Genomic DNA, 18587 nt, shown 5'->3' on the forward strand with positions numbered 1-18587 from the left:
TGATGTTGGGGAATGTGTGTTACATTGGATTGCCCTGATAATCGTATCAATGTCCTATTTCCTCCTCTGACTGTGCAGGTGTATTTCAGTGACCAGTTACATGTGTCCCCCCCTCAATGCTGTTGTCTGAGAAGTATGACATTTGGGATGTTGCATTGTTACCCAGGCACAGGATGGACCCTGACATATGCAGCATAGGTGTGTCCTTAGTGCTGTGTAGCCCCTATTGTTGTTTACATTGGCTGATGTTTGTGACAACTATGGGCATTGACATTTGAGAGTACTGGGGCCTTTGTCTTGTTTCTGGGGATTGTTGCAGTTGTCATCCTCACCTCCTAATTTAGGTGTGTATGATCCATGGGGAGGTTACTGCCATTGGCTACTTGAGCTGCACACAGGGCAGAGGTGGTAGTGGCAACTGTTGTCGCAGTTACATTCCTGTTGTCGGTATGGCTAGAGGTTGTTAAGAGGGCCCTAGTTAATGTAGCGGGTATGGTGGCTGACGTGTGCTGGGATGTCAGTTTGACGTTGTGGCCTTCCCTCCTGGCGTGGCTTTCCCTTTGCTCCATCGTTGGCATGACAGCATGCCCCCATGGGACTGTTGTTGGTGTTGTGTAATGGTGTGCCCCAGGTCTTCTCAGAACGGGTCATGCCCCCATGCCGTGCCCCTTTACCCATGCCACTCCATGTATTAGATGACTTCCATGCATTTAGTGGTCGGTATCCCCCCCTGCTCACATTTGACATTAGTGCATTTTAATTCCCCATGTGACTTACCCTGCATGTGCGTTGTCTCCTGGTAGTCTGCGCTGTCCTGTCCTTGAATCCCTGTGACGATCTACTCAGGGATGACGGCTGCGACCATCTCCTCCATGTGGTCCAGGGCCTCCTGGTGTGCTGGACTCCCCCCTCCAGTCTGCAGTGCTGCCTTCCTGTTCCTGGCCATCTTTTCCTTGGTCCTGCGCTTGCAGTTATGCCAGCGTTTCTTGCACTCGATGACTGTTCTGCGTACTTCAGCCACACTGTTAATCTTGTCGACAATTTGTTGCCATATAGCCTCTCTCCTACTGTTTGGCAACTTTGATGTGACAAACAGTTGGTGCTGGTGTTCCGTCACCTCTTTAACCAGAATTTCCTGCTCCTCTGCACTAAAGCGACACTTTCTTTTCTTCTTAAAAGTGTCCTGGTTCTTGTGTGGGTCATCCTGGCTGGTTCCCGGTCTGCTGTTATCTTCCTGGGGCCTGTAGTAGCATCTGGGATCCATTTTGCTCTCCTCTGGTGAAATGGCAGTGTTCGCAGGTTTTTTTGACGCTATTGCGTCAAAAAAAAGGCGCATATCCGGTTTGCGGGGTCATAAATCGACCCACAGTCATTTCCGCCGCGTTAACGTTGTTTTGCTTTACGACTTGACGCTGCAGTGTGTGTCAAAAATAATGACTCCCACCTGTGGTTTGCGCCGCCGCGCGTCAAAGTATAAATATGACGCCCGCATGGCGCACCAAAATGGCATTAGCTGGCGGTAATATTTTTGACACAAAACTGCGCCGGAGCAGTTTTGCTTCAAAAAGTATAAATATGGGCCTTTATAACTCTCTGTCTTTCATATCAAAATTTACTAGAGAAAATATTTTTTCCACAAATGAAGAGAGAAGGAATAAGGATACCACCTCTGATGTCTTCTGTGTATTCTGCAACCTGGAAAGAAGGCTCATGAAGATGACAGCAATGTATCTGAGAGAAGCCAGGAAGGTGAGAGAGGAGATGCTCTTGAGAGTTTTGGATTATATCACACAGGACCTTCACCAGAAAATACTGATCTTATTAAACCTGTTTACACATCCTACAGGAAAGCAAGGGTGTAACACCCTTTATTCCACAGCTCATACTTTCAGGCTGCTTCCCAGCTCATTCAGTTCCATATCTTAGGCAGGGCCTTTAATGTAAGCAAGATTCAATCCAGTTTCACCCACTTTCATTTTTCTTTTAAATATGGTAAATATGGAATACCTTAAATTGGTAACTAGTGTTTTATTTTGTGTAGTAATCATCCATGTATATTATCCCCAAAGATTTCTATAGCAGTAGCTGCATGTAATTATTGTTTTTTTTCCATCACCTTGACACTGGCAGCTTTGAGTTGGCTCATTCCCTCCTGGTTATTTGTAGGTTGCCTACATCTTTATTTTCCTATGACTTTGACATGAAGATTTAGTTGCATGATGTTTGTTATATTTTCAGTCTGTGTGGGTCTTTCTTGTCTTGGTAATTTTAAGGAGATGTGTAGAACTCTGTAGGGAAGTGTTATATCTGAATGTTTCTGTAAACACATGATGTCAGTGTGTTATTGTTGTAATGTTGAGTTATGGTTGTTTGGGTAATTGTTGGTGGAACGTTTTGCGTTAGACTAGCTTTATCAAAAGTACCTTTTAGGTTTTATGATGAGGTTTTAGATTGTTATTTTGCTATCTGTTTGAATTTATCTCAGTTTATTATTTTCTTGGTATTTATAAATGTTTTGGCACAAACAATCAAACAACATGTATCTGTCTACAGCAGTAGCCCCTGATTGAAAGAAAAACATTTTAAAAAGAAAGGATTGCAGTTTTTAATATTATTTATGTCATCCTGTGCCACTGCATTAACCTGTAACTTAAATTTTCAGTAAGGTCGGAACAGTATTCAAAGATCTTCTGGATGAAGTTTTTGATATGGACATTTTCCCAAAATTAAAACTAGCATTTAAGCGGATTACCCATGATGTAACTCTGATTGATGTATTTGCTGTAATAGACTGCACATAATTAAATATGTTTAACACGTTCTGTTAAAGATGATGGAAAGGTTGCACGAGTTTTAATTCTTCATTGGATAGAGGTTACTGGAAGTTTTTATGGTATTTATTGGTATACAGTTTATAGTGAGCTCTGACATATGGTCTACAACTCCAAAACACCTTAAGTGGAAACCTTGCTTTTGACAAATTGTCATTTATGTTTTTTCAACATTTGTTATGATAGTGAGCTATGTACCTGGTATATGTTGGGTACATGTATTAGTGATGCCCCTGCCCACGAGCTCTCAAACAACTGATCTCACCGTGTCATGAAAAAAGAACAATTTCTCACACACTTTTGTAACTTACGAGAATCACTACAATATTGTATTCTCCCTTGTTCTATAGGTAGAGAGAACTCCTCATCGAGGGAAACGTATTTTCTAGGACATTTGGCATATTTCCTAGATGCAGCCGAGTGTGATGTAGGTACTGTGTAATCTGGAGCTGCAATAAGCCTTGCTTCAGGTATGCAGCTTTTGTATCTCATCTTTCCGAAGGGCAGATTTTTAGTCACTTGCAATTGAAACTTAGGTCACGGAGGGAATAGAGACACAAGCCAATTATAATGCTCAATTTGCCATTCTGTGTATTTTCTTGTGATTTCTGCCACTGTTTTCCTACATACATTCTTTTTTCAGTAGTCCTATTAGGACAGTAAGAGATTACTTGATTGAGAGGCTTTGGGACAACAGGGCCCCAGGATACTCCATGTTTGTTGGGAGTGTGTTAGAAATGGGGTCTCTGGTTGGCAGTTAGTTGGAACTCTCTCCAAGCAGGGACCCTTACTCTAGACAGGGTAGGTAGATACACATCTAGGATAACCCCTGCTCACCACCTTGGTAGCTTGGCACAAGCAGTCAGGCTTATCTCAGAGGCAATGTGTAAAGTATTTGTACCAACACACACGGTAACACGGTGAAAACACCACAAAAGAACTCCTCACCAGTTTAGAAAAATAGCCAATAATTAGCTAAATCACACAAGACCAAAACAGCAAAAACCCAACATAGAAAAAAGTCTTAATCTACAGAAACCAATGGATGCATTGTTTTAGCACAAAGAATGTGTATGCATCAAAAATACAGCCGCACGGGCAACAGTGCTTTGGAAAAGCAAGTGATGCGTCAATTCCTTACTCACAAGTGAGGCTGTACATCGATTCTTTCTCGGCCGGGCAAGCGATGCATTGATTCTTTCCTCACAGGGAAGAGATGCATAGATTCCTGGACAAGCAGCCTCTGGTCTGCACGTTGATGTTGCAGGTTTTGACCCACAGGGGCGATGCAAGGAAAATCCGGACGCACAGCAGCAATGAATCCGTGCTGAGCTTGCAATGCATCAATTTTACCAGCGAAACATAGATTTTTTCATCCGCGGTGCAGGTGCTGCATAGAGTTTTATGTTGCTCAGCTCATGTGCATGGATTTTCTCCTTGGGATCACCAGCTTCTCCTTTCAAGAGCCCAGGGACAGGATGTGGCACAACTTGGCAGTGTAGGGGTTTTAGCAAGAGATGCCAGGTGCTGGCAGATGAAGTCTTTGATGGCCCTGAGACTTCAGAGCAGGGACCAAACTCAGTCCAAGCCCTTGGAGAATCTTCACAGGCAGGATACACAGCAAAGTCCAGTCTTTGTCCTCTTAAGGCAGAAGGAGCAACTTCTGGCTAACCCAGCAAAGCACACACAGCAAAGGGGCAGTACTCCTCCTCCAGCTCTTCTCCATGACAAAGGTTCCTCTTAATCCAGAAGTATTCTAAAAATCTGGCGTTTTGGGTTTACTACTTATACTCATTTCTGTCTTTGAAGTAGGCAAATTTCAAAGGAAAGTATTTTTTGTTGACAAGATCCTGCCGTGCACAGGCCTGGACCCAGACACACACCATGAAGTTGGAGAATGCATTGTGTGAGGACAGGCACAGCACTTTCAGGTGTAAGTGTCAGCTCCTCCCTCCCCACTCTAGCCCAGGAGACTCGTCAGGATATGCAGGACACTCCTCAGCTCTATTTGTGGCACTGTCTAGACTGAATTCACAAACAGCTCAACTGTCAGTCTGATCCACATGTGTATTCCACAGGCAGGCAGAGGCACTGAATTGTTAAGCAAGAAAATACCCACTTTCTAAAAGTGGCATTTTCAAACTGGCAATCTAAAAAACAACTTTACCAAAAGATGTATTTTTGAATTGTGATTCCGGAGACCCCAAACTCCAAACCTCCATCTGCTCCCAATGGGAAACTGCACTTGAAAGATACTTAACGGCAGGCCCCATGTTAACCAATGGAAGAGATAGACCTTGCAATAGTGAAAAATGAATTTGGCAGTATTTCACTATCAGGACATGTAGAACACACAAGGACATGTCCTACCTTTTAAATACACTGCATCCTGCCCACTGGGCTATGTAGGGCCTACCTTAGGAGTGACTTACATGTAGTAAAAAGGAAGGTTTAGGCCTGGCAAGTGGGGACACTTGCCAGGTCAAATTGGCTGTGCAAAAACTGCACACACAGACACTGCAGTGGCCAGTTTGAGACATGTTTACAGGGCTACTCATGTGGGTGGCACAATCAGTGCTGCAGGCCCACTAGTAGCATTTGATTTACAGGCCCTGGGCACTTCTAGTGCACTTTACTAGGGACTTACTAGTAAATCAAATACGTCTATCAGGGATAACCCATCTTAATCACAATTTACACAGAGAGGACTTGCACTTTAGCATTGGTCAGCAGTGGTAAAGTGCCCAGAGTACCAAAAGCCATCAAAAACAAAGTCCAGCACACAGTCAAAAACACAGGAAGCAGATTCAAAAAGGCTGGGGAAACCACATCAAGGATGCCAGGTCTAACAGAGTGTCAGTGATTTAGAGGAGTGCGTATGACTGTATGACTGCCTATTGGTTAGGAAGGAGGATACACAGTTCAGCAATGTGTCATTGATGCCAATGTGGACATAGAGAGCGATCAGTTGGACTGCAGATTGATGGCATCTGTAGTGTATTGCTAAACATATAATGATGCAACCCCTCCCCAGGGGCCATGCTGACTTTGGATGGGTGAGGGACTTTTGTCTTTTAAGAGAATTACTTTTTCATAGTTAGGCTTTCCTTTCTTTTCTTTCTTTTTCTCTGCTTTTCATTTTTGGGATAGCCGGGGGTTCAACATCCAATGCTGACAAAGGAACAGTGAAGTCAGATGGCTAATTCAACTGTAGCAAAAACACTGCCATTCCCTACATTTGCATCACCTGCTCATCTAATATCATAGGCAATCCATCGCAGATACCATGGCTGCTTGCCCAGCTGCAATAAATTTTAGATGGCCTCTGGGAAATAGTACCGATGTTTGAGTTCCTACCCCCACTGGTGAACAGTGGTACTGTACCTGTCACTGTTTACAGTACAAGAGGAGAGGCACAGAGCCTGCATGTCCCCACTCATCTCAACTGCAGAGGAGGGGAGAAGAGGATCCCAGTGTGGGAGGAACACACAACACAGGATGTGTGCACAGGACCCTGAGCTCATAATCATTCAAGCAGCCAACACACAACTCGGGATGTGTGCACAGGACCCTGCAAAACTGCGCTCCGATAATCATGCAAGCAGCCTCTGATGCCACCCATAAGATCTAAACACTAGCACTGTGCCGAGCCACTGCTTATTAACACTACCAAAGAGAGACAACCAAAGCAACTCAAGGTGGTAATGTTAACAAAGCCATCCCAGCCAAGAGTCAACAGCAGAAGTTGGAACCGGAGACACCCAAATACTACCTGATGAGCTAGAAGGAGAGACTACCACTGCATTGCCGCACCACTAGAAAGACATCTTCAGAGAAGAAGAGCCGGTTTTCCCCTACAAGGGGAGGAAAATAGTACATGAGCCAAGCAGTGAAAAGAAGGGGAGCACCCCAAACCTAGTCCCTGCACCCAAATAGTAGAGGCTTAGTGGAGGAAATGATCCTAGGCAGTTGGTAGCCCAAGGAAAGTGAGGCCATACCCAAAGGTGGACTGAAGCACAGAACATGGGACAGTGGACCATACTAAAGGACTACATTATCCTGCACATTGCACCCCACCCCACCAACCATGCCTGATTGTAGCAACACCTCAAGACACAAGTCCTGCACCACCCAGAGAAAAGAACAGAACCACAGCTACCTACTGCCCACAAAAGGAGATACCATGCAGTAGAAGCTCCAAGATGGTCCTGAATGATGGAATAGTTACACGTGGCATGATGTCACACCGACTCAGAAACAAAAAGAGACAGACATCAGGATGACCCTTGAGGCAGCCACCCACATCTATCAATGGAATTGGAGCAGCTTCAAAAAGGTTCATGCAGAAGGGACACACAACACCTGGCCGAAAGCCACATGGGACTCAAGAAAGGAGAATTGGATGAGCAACTGTCCTGATCATCATCAAGTTGGAGCCCAACACCAGAGGCCGGTGGCCAGACTACAGAGACAGTCGACCACCATGATGCCCTGTTGGCCAACTCTGGAGAATGTGCATGCTGCTACACCCAGAAAAAGAGACTCAATTGACAAGAAGTCTTACCAGCATGGTTCAGAGACCATAGACTCCTGAGAGTCCCTGATGGCCTGTTCCGAAGATGGTGCACGCCACTAGACCCAGAAGAAGAGACTCACAATGAGAAGTATCAATCACATAGTTAGAAAGATTTATGCCAAAGCATCAAGGAGAAAGAGGAGGAGGAAGGTAAGTATGACTTGCCGGGTAACACTAAGAAACTGACAGTCAGTCAAACTCAGAGAGGCTAGGCTTGAAAAGAAAGCTCAAGAAGACTCCAGCAGCTGATGGAGTGTTTCTAAATAAACAAGCAGAAAGCCATTTGGGTGAAACAAGGACGACCTGGTGAAAGCACAGCAGAAGAACCTAGAGGAAGCCACAAGCATGCATGAACCAAGTATCTTCCCCACGCTTACCAGCGTATCCGTCCAGACACAGTGACCAATGATTCAGCTACGTGAAACACCCAGGCATAAGGATGCAGATGCCTTCACAAAGGAAGAATGGTAAAACCTGGCCACCATCACTCCCAGTTGTTGTCAACCTAAAAAAGAGGGCCTGCGACTATCAAGGCAAGTCATCACCACTTGTTGTACAGGTTCGCCCCATGACTGGCAACCCCATCATGCTAGCCCCTTTCCAGTGAGTAGTCACTACCCATGGAGCTTCAAACAAGCAGACTGGAGTCCTACGCCATTGCTACACCAACAGACAAGAAGCACCAGTGATGCTCTGAAGAACCACTGACTACCTGTTCACCCTCCCTACATCCTGATGGCAAGATCATGTCTTGACCAGGGCTCGTCTACCCCTGTGGTTGCACAAATGACTGGGCAGTGGCTCCTCAGCAGTCTTGCAGCAGGCCAGATGTGGCACACAAGCAGTCCCAGCGCAGCCCACATGTAGTCCCATTTCAACCCAACTGAGGGCCCTCCCCAAGCATGAGAGATGGACTTGAAACTGCCTGCTCAACAGATTCCAGGAGGTAGCAAGGATGTGTAATGGGGACTCCAACATGCCACAGCATGCCAAAACTGTTTTCAGAAGCTTAAGCAACACCATCTTTAAACTTTTCAATGGAGTCTGACAATCCTCCTGACACAACTTGCTTAAGAACTATTGACACTATCCACAAATCATCACCCACAGAGTGGACCCACTCCAGATGAGGGACATGATTTCATCCAGTATACTGTTGGAATGTCTTTGACATCTGCGAGCCAGCGTTCCTGTCCTGAACTACTCAGGTCAAAATATGACGGCAAGCAGAGATGTCCTACAGCAGCCAGCTTAATCAGTCCATGTACTCATGGCTATTCTGCTGATTGACTATAGAGAATGATGGACTATGTGGTATACAGTGTGTCTTGTCTTTTCATTTGAATTTTGGGAGGGATGTAGTGTGTAGTCATAATGGTGCACCCCCTCCCTAGGGGCTGTGCTAACACCCACTGCTCACCCATCCAACACAGGCATCACCAGTCAGATGACCTTGCTTTTAAAAGGGGTCGGGCGCATGTACCCTGGGCCAGTTATGTATCCACCACACTGGCATTTGTGTCACTATTTTATTCAACATGTGGGCCTAGGGCCGACAACATCACTGTATCAAAGGCTGCTGAGAGGTCAAGGAGGACCATGAGACAGGCGTCACCACTGTCTGTGTTGTGGTGAGCACAATCACAATATAACATAAAAATACTCAACAGACAGGATTCCTTTATGTCACTTTTCTGACTGTAAAGGTTACACATTCCTCGATTTCATATTGCAATGGTGCAACTCAACAGCTAATTTTAGGCACAGTAGAGTATGCACAAAAACCCATTAGCTCTGCAGAAAGTAGCCGCACGCATTTCACAAAAGTGCCCCATATATGAAAATATTATATTTAAGGCAGACATACAATGCGGTTCTGAGAGTAGGGCACGCACCTGTTCAAGTTTGGCAGTTAGGTTGGCAGCCATGTTCTCCAAGTTGTTCTCTTGAGAATGTTGCTTGTTGAAAGGTTTCCCTGAGTCTTTGAACATGGTGTCCTTCTCCAACAAACTATCTTGCTTTGCAATGGGTAATACCAACGGGCTTCTGTAAAAAAGAGTTAATGCTTTGATTAGATTGTGCAAAAAGCAAGTGGATGGTCGCAGCGAAGAACAGCTGCACTTTTCTGACTGTAATCATATCTACATGAAGGTGCATATCCATTTTATGGCACAGGTATTGTGCAGGAAATAACGGCACCCCAGACTAAAAGATACATACATTTTGCTCTTGGTGCTTTCGCTCTAACCATGCAATATTTGCACATTTTGCTGATACCTCCTTGTGGAACCGTAAGACTGCAGCCTTACTTCACCTTACTGACTGATGCCCGACCCTGTTCAAGAAAGATGAAACGCATACTATAGGGGCAATTTGTGGCCAAAAGCACGCTCTCACCTAGTGACTTATTTAAAATTCAGATTTATGCAAGTCAGCTGCAAAAAATATGAAAGGACTCGAGCAGAATTTTCATTAGTGTTTACTAATTAGGTAAGGTACGCAAATAATTGTGCCATTTGGATTAAGTCATTAATTGTTGTTTAAATATTTATTGTGCTAAATGCATAATACTATAAACATAGATATGTAGCATAACCTAGAAGATACTGAATAGTTAAAAAAGCGCTATTGGTTTCAGTACAAATTTATTAGATGATGAGGGTAACAGACTTACTAAACTTGGCATCATTATTAATGACATAAGTGTCCTCATTCCCTCCCCCCACCCTGAATCTTAATCTTCTCAGCTCAACTCTCAATCCTGGATAGCAGTACATCATAAAAAACGTTCTGAATGCTGTTAAACAAGCTGTTGGGATAATAATCAAAAGGCTTATATGTAGCTTCTTTCTTTAACATAGGCACAATCTCTGGTCTCAGCCAGGAATTGGGGTTTCCTGTAGATTTCAATACCAAAAAATGGAAAATATCAGGCCCCATAAGATGGGATACAATTTTGATAGATCAACTGATTTCCCATTGGGCCCTGGGGCTTCCCTAAACTTTTGCTTGTTTTTACTGTCATCATCTGTTTTAGTGGAACAAAGTTCATTCAATGCATCAAAATTACATCTGGCAATGGTGAACCAGCTAACTGAGCGTCCAAATAGTATGATACTTAAAAATATTTAAATAACTTTTTGACAGGTGCGGTTCCTCCGTTTTTATCGGAGGAGCGTTGCACCCCTGCTCAGTCAGACAGGCAACGGCAAATAAAATGATAATAAAACAATGTTATTATCATTTTATTTGCTGCTGTCTGTCTGACAGCTTGGACTGTAGGACAGGCGGAGCCGGGCCATAGGAAGGAGTGGTGGGCACTGTAAAGTGTGCATGTCTGTTTTGCCGGCTGCCTCAAGCCAGCCAAACAGACATGCACACTTACATTTCTTCAACCTGGCTGCGTCTCACAGCCAGGCTGGAGTAATGGTACAGGCTACCTGTGCCTGAACAAGCGTCAGCACCCCCACTCATGCCAATGCAGGAGCTGCTTTCATGGTAGCTTTAGCATGAGAGCAGCATCTGGATTGGGACCCCGTGAAGACTGCTGGGAAGAGAGGAAGCGACCAGCAGCACGATCAGGAGCAGCATGGGACAGAGCAGCAGTAGCAGGTACGTTTCTTTGTATACCCCCATCAGCCCTCTCTGGCTCCCCCACCATCATCCTCGATGGGCAGTAGCTGTCACTGCTTTTGGAAGGTGATTTTGCTGTTGTGGCCAGTCGCTGCAATTTTCCAAAAAGTACATTCATCATTGCTCCTTACAGCTGCAAGTGGAGTATTCTATTTGTCTCTTCCCCAAATGAGAGCTGTCAAACAGTTTTCATTTGGAGAAAGTGACATTTTCATGTATTTCCCTGCACACAAATATGAGTGCAGGAAAACAGATGAATACATTGCTCGCTCAAGCAGGGAGTTGCTACTTAAAGCACCTCCCTGCTTGTCGGAGCAATGCCAGCTCCACTAGGACATGGGGCGCCAGCTAGGACCGCAGAGGCCTTCAGGCTCCCTTTGTGGTCCTGTCACTCTCTCTCTCATCCATCTGGAGCTGCTCTCCACCTAAACTTGGGAACTACCCAGAGTTCTCTCTTCTGTTTTTGCATAATTCATATGTTAGTCTTACTCTGAAAGGATGCTGTTTTGACTTACTATGGGTGCTCCCTTGTGTCTGGACAAAGCAAGATATCTCTGAAGAAATGTAATGACATCGAAACACATGTCAGGGGTTGCTTTTGCTCATTCCAGTTTGGCTTGCATGGTATTTTACCAGGCCAAAGTTGTAATACTGTGCCTGGAGTGGTAAAAGACTTTTGTTGTTTTACAGCTTGGCAAGGCTGACATTGAGCCCATCCTATGCTTAATGATTTTGCTGTACAAATAGCAAAATACTTTGCTGTATTTTAGCTCCCCCTGGATGTACTGTGCCAATTCTAAACTTAAACACTTTGCTACAAAGCAGACATTTGAGGTGACCAAATCTAGAGTGTCACTGGTGTTGCAGGGTGCTCTTTTCTGGAGCTGCTCCCCACCTAAACTTGAAAGCTACCCTGAGTTCTCTCTTCTGTTTTGCATCATTTATGCATCACTCTAACTCTGAAAGGGGGCATTGTTTTGATTTATACTGGGTGCTCCCTTGAGTCTGGACAAACCTAAATGTCTTTGAAGAGATGTAATGGCATTGAAACATTTGTCAGGGGTTGCTTGTGCTCATTCCAGTTTGGCTTCAATGGTATTTTACCAGTCCAAAGTTGTAATACTGTGTCTAAAGTGGTGAAAGGCTTTTGTCTTTTTTATAGCTTGGCAAGGATAACACTGGTCCACTCCAATGATTAAAGATTTTGCTATACAAATGTTAAAAGACTTTGTTGTTTTCTGGCTCGGCGTGGATGGCACTGTGCCAATCATATGTGTAAAAACTTTGCTAGAAAAACAGACATTGGAGGTGAGCAAACCGAGAGTGTTGCTGGTGTTGCAGGGTGCTCTTTACTGGAGCTGCTTTCCACCTAAACTTGGGAACTACCCAGAGTTCTCTATTCTGTTTTGCATAACTTATGCATCACTCTAACCCTGAAAGGGTGTTGTTTTGACTTATAATGGGTGCTCCCTTGTGTCTGGATAAAATTAAACCTCTCTGAAGAGATGTATTGACATTCCGACACATCAGGGGTTACTTTTGTTAATTTCACGTTTGCGTGGGTGGTATTTCAAAGCTGTCATGCTGTGTCTGGAGTGATGAAAGGTGGGCTCCCATGCTTCGTGTTTATTAAACCTGCCGGTGGACCAATTTTGAGGGGCATTCTATTTTTTGGTTGAGGGAGCCTTTTGATCCCCCCACGCCCCAGGAATCATCAACTTCCCAGGGCAAAATAATTTTTTGTTGTGCGGGAGACCCGTTCACCTCCCCCTCAGCCCCAGGACCACCACTTCCCCGGGGCTTCAATTACTTAGGAAGCAGGGGGGCTATATGGCACCCCTTCTTCCCCAGGGATTGCCACCTCCTGGGGGCTATATAAAATAAATGGGGGGCCACCCTGCCCCTCCCCTCGACCCCTGGGACCACCACCTCCCCAGGGCTTCATTAGTATTTAGTGCAGCTGGGCCACATGGCATCTCCTGCTGCCCCTGGGGATCACCATCTCCTCAGAGCATAGATAACAAAATAGTAAAGGAGGTCCATTTCGGACCCCGTTTAGCCCCAGGGATCACCACCTCTCTGGGGCTATATCTTGTTGCAGGGGTGCACGGCACCCTAAAGGAGCCACTGATGGTCCTGGGTCCTGCCAGCCCCCAAGGCCAGCTCCTGCTCTGTACTGGGGTACCTACCCTGGGACACAGCTGTTTGCTGTGACATGGCTACAGCTCTGAAGCTTCCAGATAGCCTGTAAAGGGCATTTTGAAAATTTTAAAATAAATAAATAAATATGTAGGGACCGCAGGGAAGTACTTGAGGGTTCCCTTGTGGTTCTAGATAGCCCATAAAGGGCTAAAAAAAAAAATTAAAAAAAGCTAGTGATAGCTCAGTGTGAAGGTCACTGTGAGCACTCAGGGTTTGAGTCCAGCGAAACTCGCTTCCCTCTTTTTTTAAAAATACAAATTATTTTAATTTTTAAAAATGACAGATATATTTTTAACTTTAAATTTTACAGAAATATCTAATTCTAATTATATCATACATCAAAGCCTAAAAACTATCTCTCTCACTGTCACTTTCTTTCTCTCTATCTCACTGTCTCTTTTTCAGTGAATTTCTCACACACCCACTCAGACACTTATGCACCCACTCACAACCCCAGTCAGTCCCTCACGCACCCACGCACAGACCCACTCAGACAGTTATGCACACACTCACAGACCCATTCAGACTCTCACACACCCACTCACAGACCCACTCACAGCCTCAGGCACCCGCTCACAGACCTGTGCACACACTGATGCACCCACTAAAACACTGATGTATTCACTCTCGGGGCCAGACAGACACTCTCACAGACACTCTCACACCCAGACACATTCTCTCACTCCTATTCTGACACCCGGAGAAGCCATGGCAAACTTCTGCCATGTATGGCCAAAGGGTGTTTAGGGTGGTTGGCAGCAGGGTCTGGCTGCAGGCCAGAGACTTCAGTCATATGATCCCTGCTAGTGCGGGTAAGGCTGAGCTACTGAGTAGAAGGCCCTTGGGGAACTTGAACCAAGATACTCTAAAGCTTCCAAAAGCAAAAGTTAATACTCAAGTTCAGAAACAAATGTAATTTTGTATGACAAAGTGGAAAGCAACTTCAGAGTGGAAGAAGTGTGCCCCATCTCGAAAATCTGTAATTGTAAATGGAATATCAGACTTGTCAATGTATACATTTGAAGAAAAGACTATCTGGCAAGGAATGGAAAATTGCTATTGGGGACTGACTATAAGAGAGAGGGGAAATATAAAATGTTGTTTCATATTATGTTTTGGTAAGGTTTGGTGGATAGAGTAATGATGGTCATGTTAAGGACAGCAAGACCAGTCAACACTGAGAGACTATATGGAATATGGGGGTGTTTTTCCAGTTAGGGGAGGATAGGAGATAGGAATAACACTGTCTGTGAATTTATTTTAATGACAATTTTAGAAAAGTAGGTGTACCTTTCCATGTGTTCTTGGTAGAAGAGACATTGATCAAATATGATACCTGGATTTACAGAATAGACACATTTCCACTAGTCTTTTCCCAACATAAATGATAGGTGGATGAGGATTGCATTAAGACTAAGCTCAAGGTTACAATATGTAATCTGATAAAAAAAGGCTGGCTGACATAACTGTAAATTAAGGGAGAGAGATCAGAAGTGGAAAGAAAATATAGAGATGTGCCAGATGAAACCTAAAAATAGATAGTTCTACAAGATAAGAAATGTATAGAAATTTTGATAAAGAATGTTTATGTAACTGATAAATGTAAGGGCTGCTCAAAGAGAGAGAGGAGATTCTGATCTGAAATTGAGAGGAAATATGGACCGTGGGAATTAAAAGAGAAAGGGACTCCACAAATAATCAAAGAAGTAAATATTGAAGTCCTGGTTCTTAAAGTGAATTACTTATGAAAAAGAAAACTCACATTGCTATACAGATTGCATTTCTTCCCACGTATTTTTGCAACTACAGTGCATGACTTGTTCACAAGTAAAGTGTAAGTACATGTGAGTGTCTATTTAGGCAACTGTGAGCTTGACCACTGTAGTTGTGGTGTCAAACAGGTGTTTTTTTCACCTTTAGTCAACTGCATATAAAAATGCAAATGCTTAAATGAAAAAATAAATGCAAATTAAACTCAATACCGGGCAATGCACTCTTTTAGGTTATGAAACTGCAAGTGGTTAATTTGTGGAATAGTGAATTGTGTACTTATAGTGCTATGAGGTCCCAGCCTAAACAAAAAGCACTGTGGATATATGTCTTTATTCTACAATTGTTTAACACACAGTATAAGATAAACTTCCACAAAATAATTTAGTGTTTAAAATAAAACAGCACTTTCAAAAAGTAGCAATACAGTACCTGGTGCAAGCATTTTTATAAGTCATTACAGAGACACTTTTCAAAGCTCAGCATCCTTGAATTACCTTTCAAAAAGAATAAATATTTGTCTCCATGAATCTTAATGTACCTCCAAAGATTTAAGCCAATACTTGCTCCGAGACTGCCTTTACATTTGATGATTAACCAATTGCACATATTTTAATTTCTTTCAGGTAGCAGATGACCAAAAGAAGGGGTGCTTTATGGAGAGCATAATTTCTGCTTACAAATGGACAGAGACAGCTTCATCAGATATATGCCCAGAGAAAGGTGGCAAGATATACTTGTAGTGTTTTACTGTGTTACAGTATGTGTTGGTACAAATACTTAACACCTTGCTTCTGATGTTAAGCCTGATTGCTCGTGCCAAGCTTCCAAGGGGGTGAGTGGGGGTTAATTGAGGGTGATTCTCCATTACCCTGACCAGATTGAGGGTCCTTGCTTGGACAGGGGGTAACCTGACTGCCAACCAAAGACCCCACTTCTAACAACGCCACACAAAAATAACTGAAATATGTGTTGGGCCCAAAAATGCCCAAGGCGACAGTGGTAGAGGGAGACAGAGCCAGAGATTGAGGTAATTAGAGAGGGAGAAAGGCAGTAATGAAAAAATAGAGAAAGCGGCCAGAAAGAGAGAGAGAAAAAAATCACTTTCTCTGGGGGGCACTTGGAAGGTGGGGACCATGCACCCACCATGCCCATGCCTTAAAAAGCTTCTTACTGTAGGTGCAGTGGAACTGGGGTCCATGGATGAGGTCACAACTAACACCAATTATGCTGTTTTACTATCCTTCCTTGCACTCAGGCCTAGTAGACGCTTGCAGTGGTAATGTTCATTTGGGTCTCGGACCAATGATTAAGACAGGGGAAAATTGAAACAAAGGGGACACTTTAGATTAGGCCTCAGAGAGATGGCAGGGTGGTGGATGGAGCAAGATGGAGGTCCATTTTTAACAAGGAGCACTGGAGAGTGCCTGTTTTACAAGGCCGTGGCTCTCATTTGTGAAGCAGCTGGAGTGACACTGGTGTCCAGGAGTGTGAGGGACCCACTGCAACACAAAAATGACTGTTTTACTTTACAAAGAGTCATAGGGGGTCATTAGGCAAGCACTAGGGCTGAGGCAACCCTTGCTGCAAAGAGAAAGGCAACACACAGGAGCTCATATTTTCAGAAAGGTAGAGAGAGTCTGCTTCAAGATTGAGTGATGGCGGGGATGGAAGTAAGGGATGAAAGATGCAGAGGAGATAGCCTGCTATCCAGGGCCAAAGCTACCATTAGTTCAGCCGGTGCAGTTGCAAAGGGGTAAAGGAGTTTGACGGACTCACATCACCCACATTATGTAAAGTCGTGTTTTTGGTCAATTTCTGTTTTCGTTTGATGTATTTGCTCTTTTAAAATCTCACATTTAGGGAGGTTTATGAGCTACATAGAAGCATCCATAAAAAGATCAAATAAGTCCTGTCCCGTCTGCTCATCCAGGTCGTGTCAAAAGATTTAGAAGGGTGCTGACTTCAAAACATGTTGTTTAAGAGGAGGCTTGGAGCAAAAAAGTTTGAAGACTCTGTACTAAAAGCTGGTACATTGTGACCAGAGTTGCACAGGAAAAAGTTGCCAAGGACCATGTACTCTGAGATAGGGAAGAAGAGGAAGAGAGGTACAGAAGAGAAATACACATTGTTGCGTAAGAAAGGATCGAAAGCAGGAAAGGGAGGAAGGAGGCGCTGTTGGGCAGTGTTGAAACATGAGTAGAGCCATTGCTGTAAACAATTAGTGATGTGTGGGGAGTTGGTAATCTAAAGTGAATACACACCACTGATGGAAAGAATTAAGAACAATTAGACTTCTGCAGACATTTCTCCATAGAGTTTTATGTATTTGTGAAATTCTTCAGGTTATCAATTAGTTTATGGTAAGTACTGTGTGCCACTCAAACATAGGTAAACTAAGTCCAGCAGGTACGCATTGAAATCTGTTCAGCAGATTTTCAGTCAATCAGAATAAAGGTTGTAGCAAATGTTTGCAGTAGGTCCAATAGGTTCCTAGCTGCTTTCGTTAGGTAGTGGTTATAGGAGGTAGTCAATGAGTTCGATATCACAGTTCAAAGTCCAGTTCTATGTGAGTTTTAAAAATATAATTGTGGTGATAGAAGACTTCTTCCCAGAAATGTTTAATCAGTTTAAAGCTAAAAAGCATGTGCTGACTGTCTTCATAATCCCAACAGATGTTGGGGTGGATGAGGTTCAACTTAGTAAGATTGTGAAGGCCCATTAGAATTTGTGTAGTGAAACAAACTGCATTGAGAGAGAGTTGGAAGTCGTTTGTCTCACTTAAATTATGAGAACCTTTCAGAAATTTTCAAAACTAATATATTTTGCTATACAGCCTTCATTGATTAAAACAATGAATGAGGTTGGACGCTAAGAGGGAACCAAACAGTGAAGAATAGTTGTCATGTGTATTTAGTATATTCTTTTTGTTGAAGTTAGAAAAAGGTTTCAGATTTGGGAGTGTTTGAGCGACAACTTCTGGGTGTAGACAGGACAGTAGGAGAAGCAGATATCAATTCCGGGTCTTCAGTTGTTGAAACGCTAAAAGAAGGAGGTGAATGTTGTTTTCAATATGTTAATCAGTGTATGTTTATTAAAGGAGTGAGAGCACTACTCTCATGCTAAGGATAAAAATCCTATAAGGAAAAAGAAAAAGATTAACAGGAAAATTAGTCATCATTTTTTTAGTGTATAAATGCAAGTTTGTGCTGATTGTACCTCTCGGGCACATCTGTATTAACATTTGAGGGATACATTCCATCAAACATTTCCCTGGCATTTATTACATAGTGGCAGAAACATTAAAGGCCAGATGTATCATGCATTTTTGCGGTCACAAACGGCCCGATAAGTCCCCCTACTCCTTTGTGAATGCTTGCAAAAAAAAAAATTAAGAGCACGTAGTGGTCACATGGACCACTGCCTACTTTTAAAAAATGAAAAGAAAACTTTTCATTTTTTCTTTTTAAACACATCCCATTTTCCTTTAAGGAAAACAGACTGCATTAAAAAAATATATATATATATATGCTTTATTTAAAAACAATCACAGACATGGTTGTCTGCTGAGTCCA

The 18587-nt window shown here is 43.4% G+C and overlaps 1 protein-coding gene across 1 annotated transcript in view; it reads right to left on the minus strand.

The window, feature by feature from the left end:
• Nucleotides 1-18587, minus strand: part of MYO16 (myosin XVI) — a 2485855-nt gene that overhangs the window by 1698109 nt on the left and 769159 nt on the right. The window contains exon 10 of the mRNA XM_069204246.1: nt 9303-9453. Coding sequence (XP_069060347.1) covers nt 9303-9453 — 151 coding nt within the window. The remainder of the gene's footprint in view (nt 1-9302; nt 9454-18587) is intronic.

The sequence above is a fragment of the Pleurodeles waltl genome, chromosome 8, assembly GCF_031143425.1.
Source record: "Pleurodeles waltl isolate 20211129_DDA chromosome 8, aPleWal1.hap1.20221129, whole genome shotgun sequence".
Taxonomy (NCBI): domain Eukaryota; kingdom Metazoa; phylum Chordata; class Amphibia; order Caudata; family Salamandridae; genus Pleurodeles; species Pleurodeles waltl.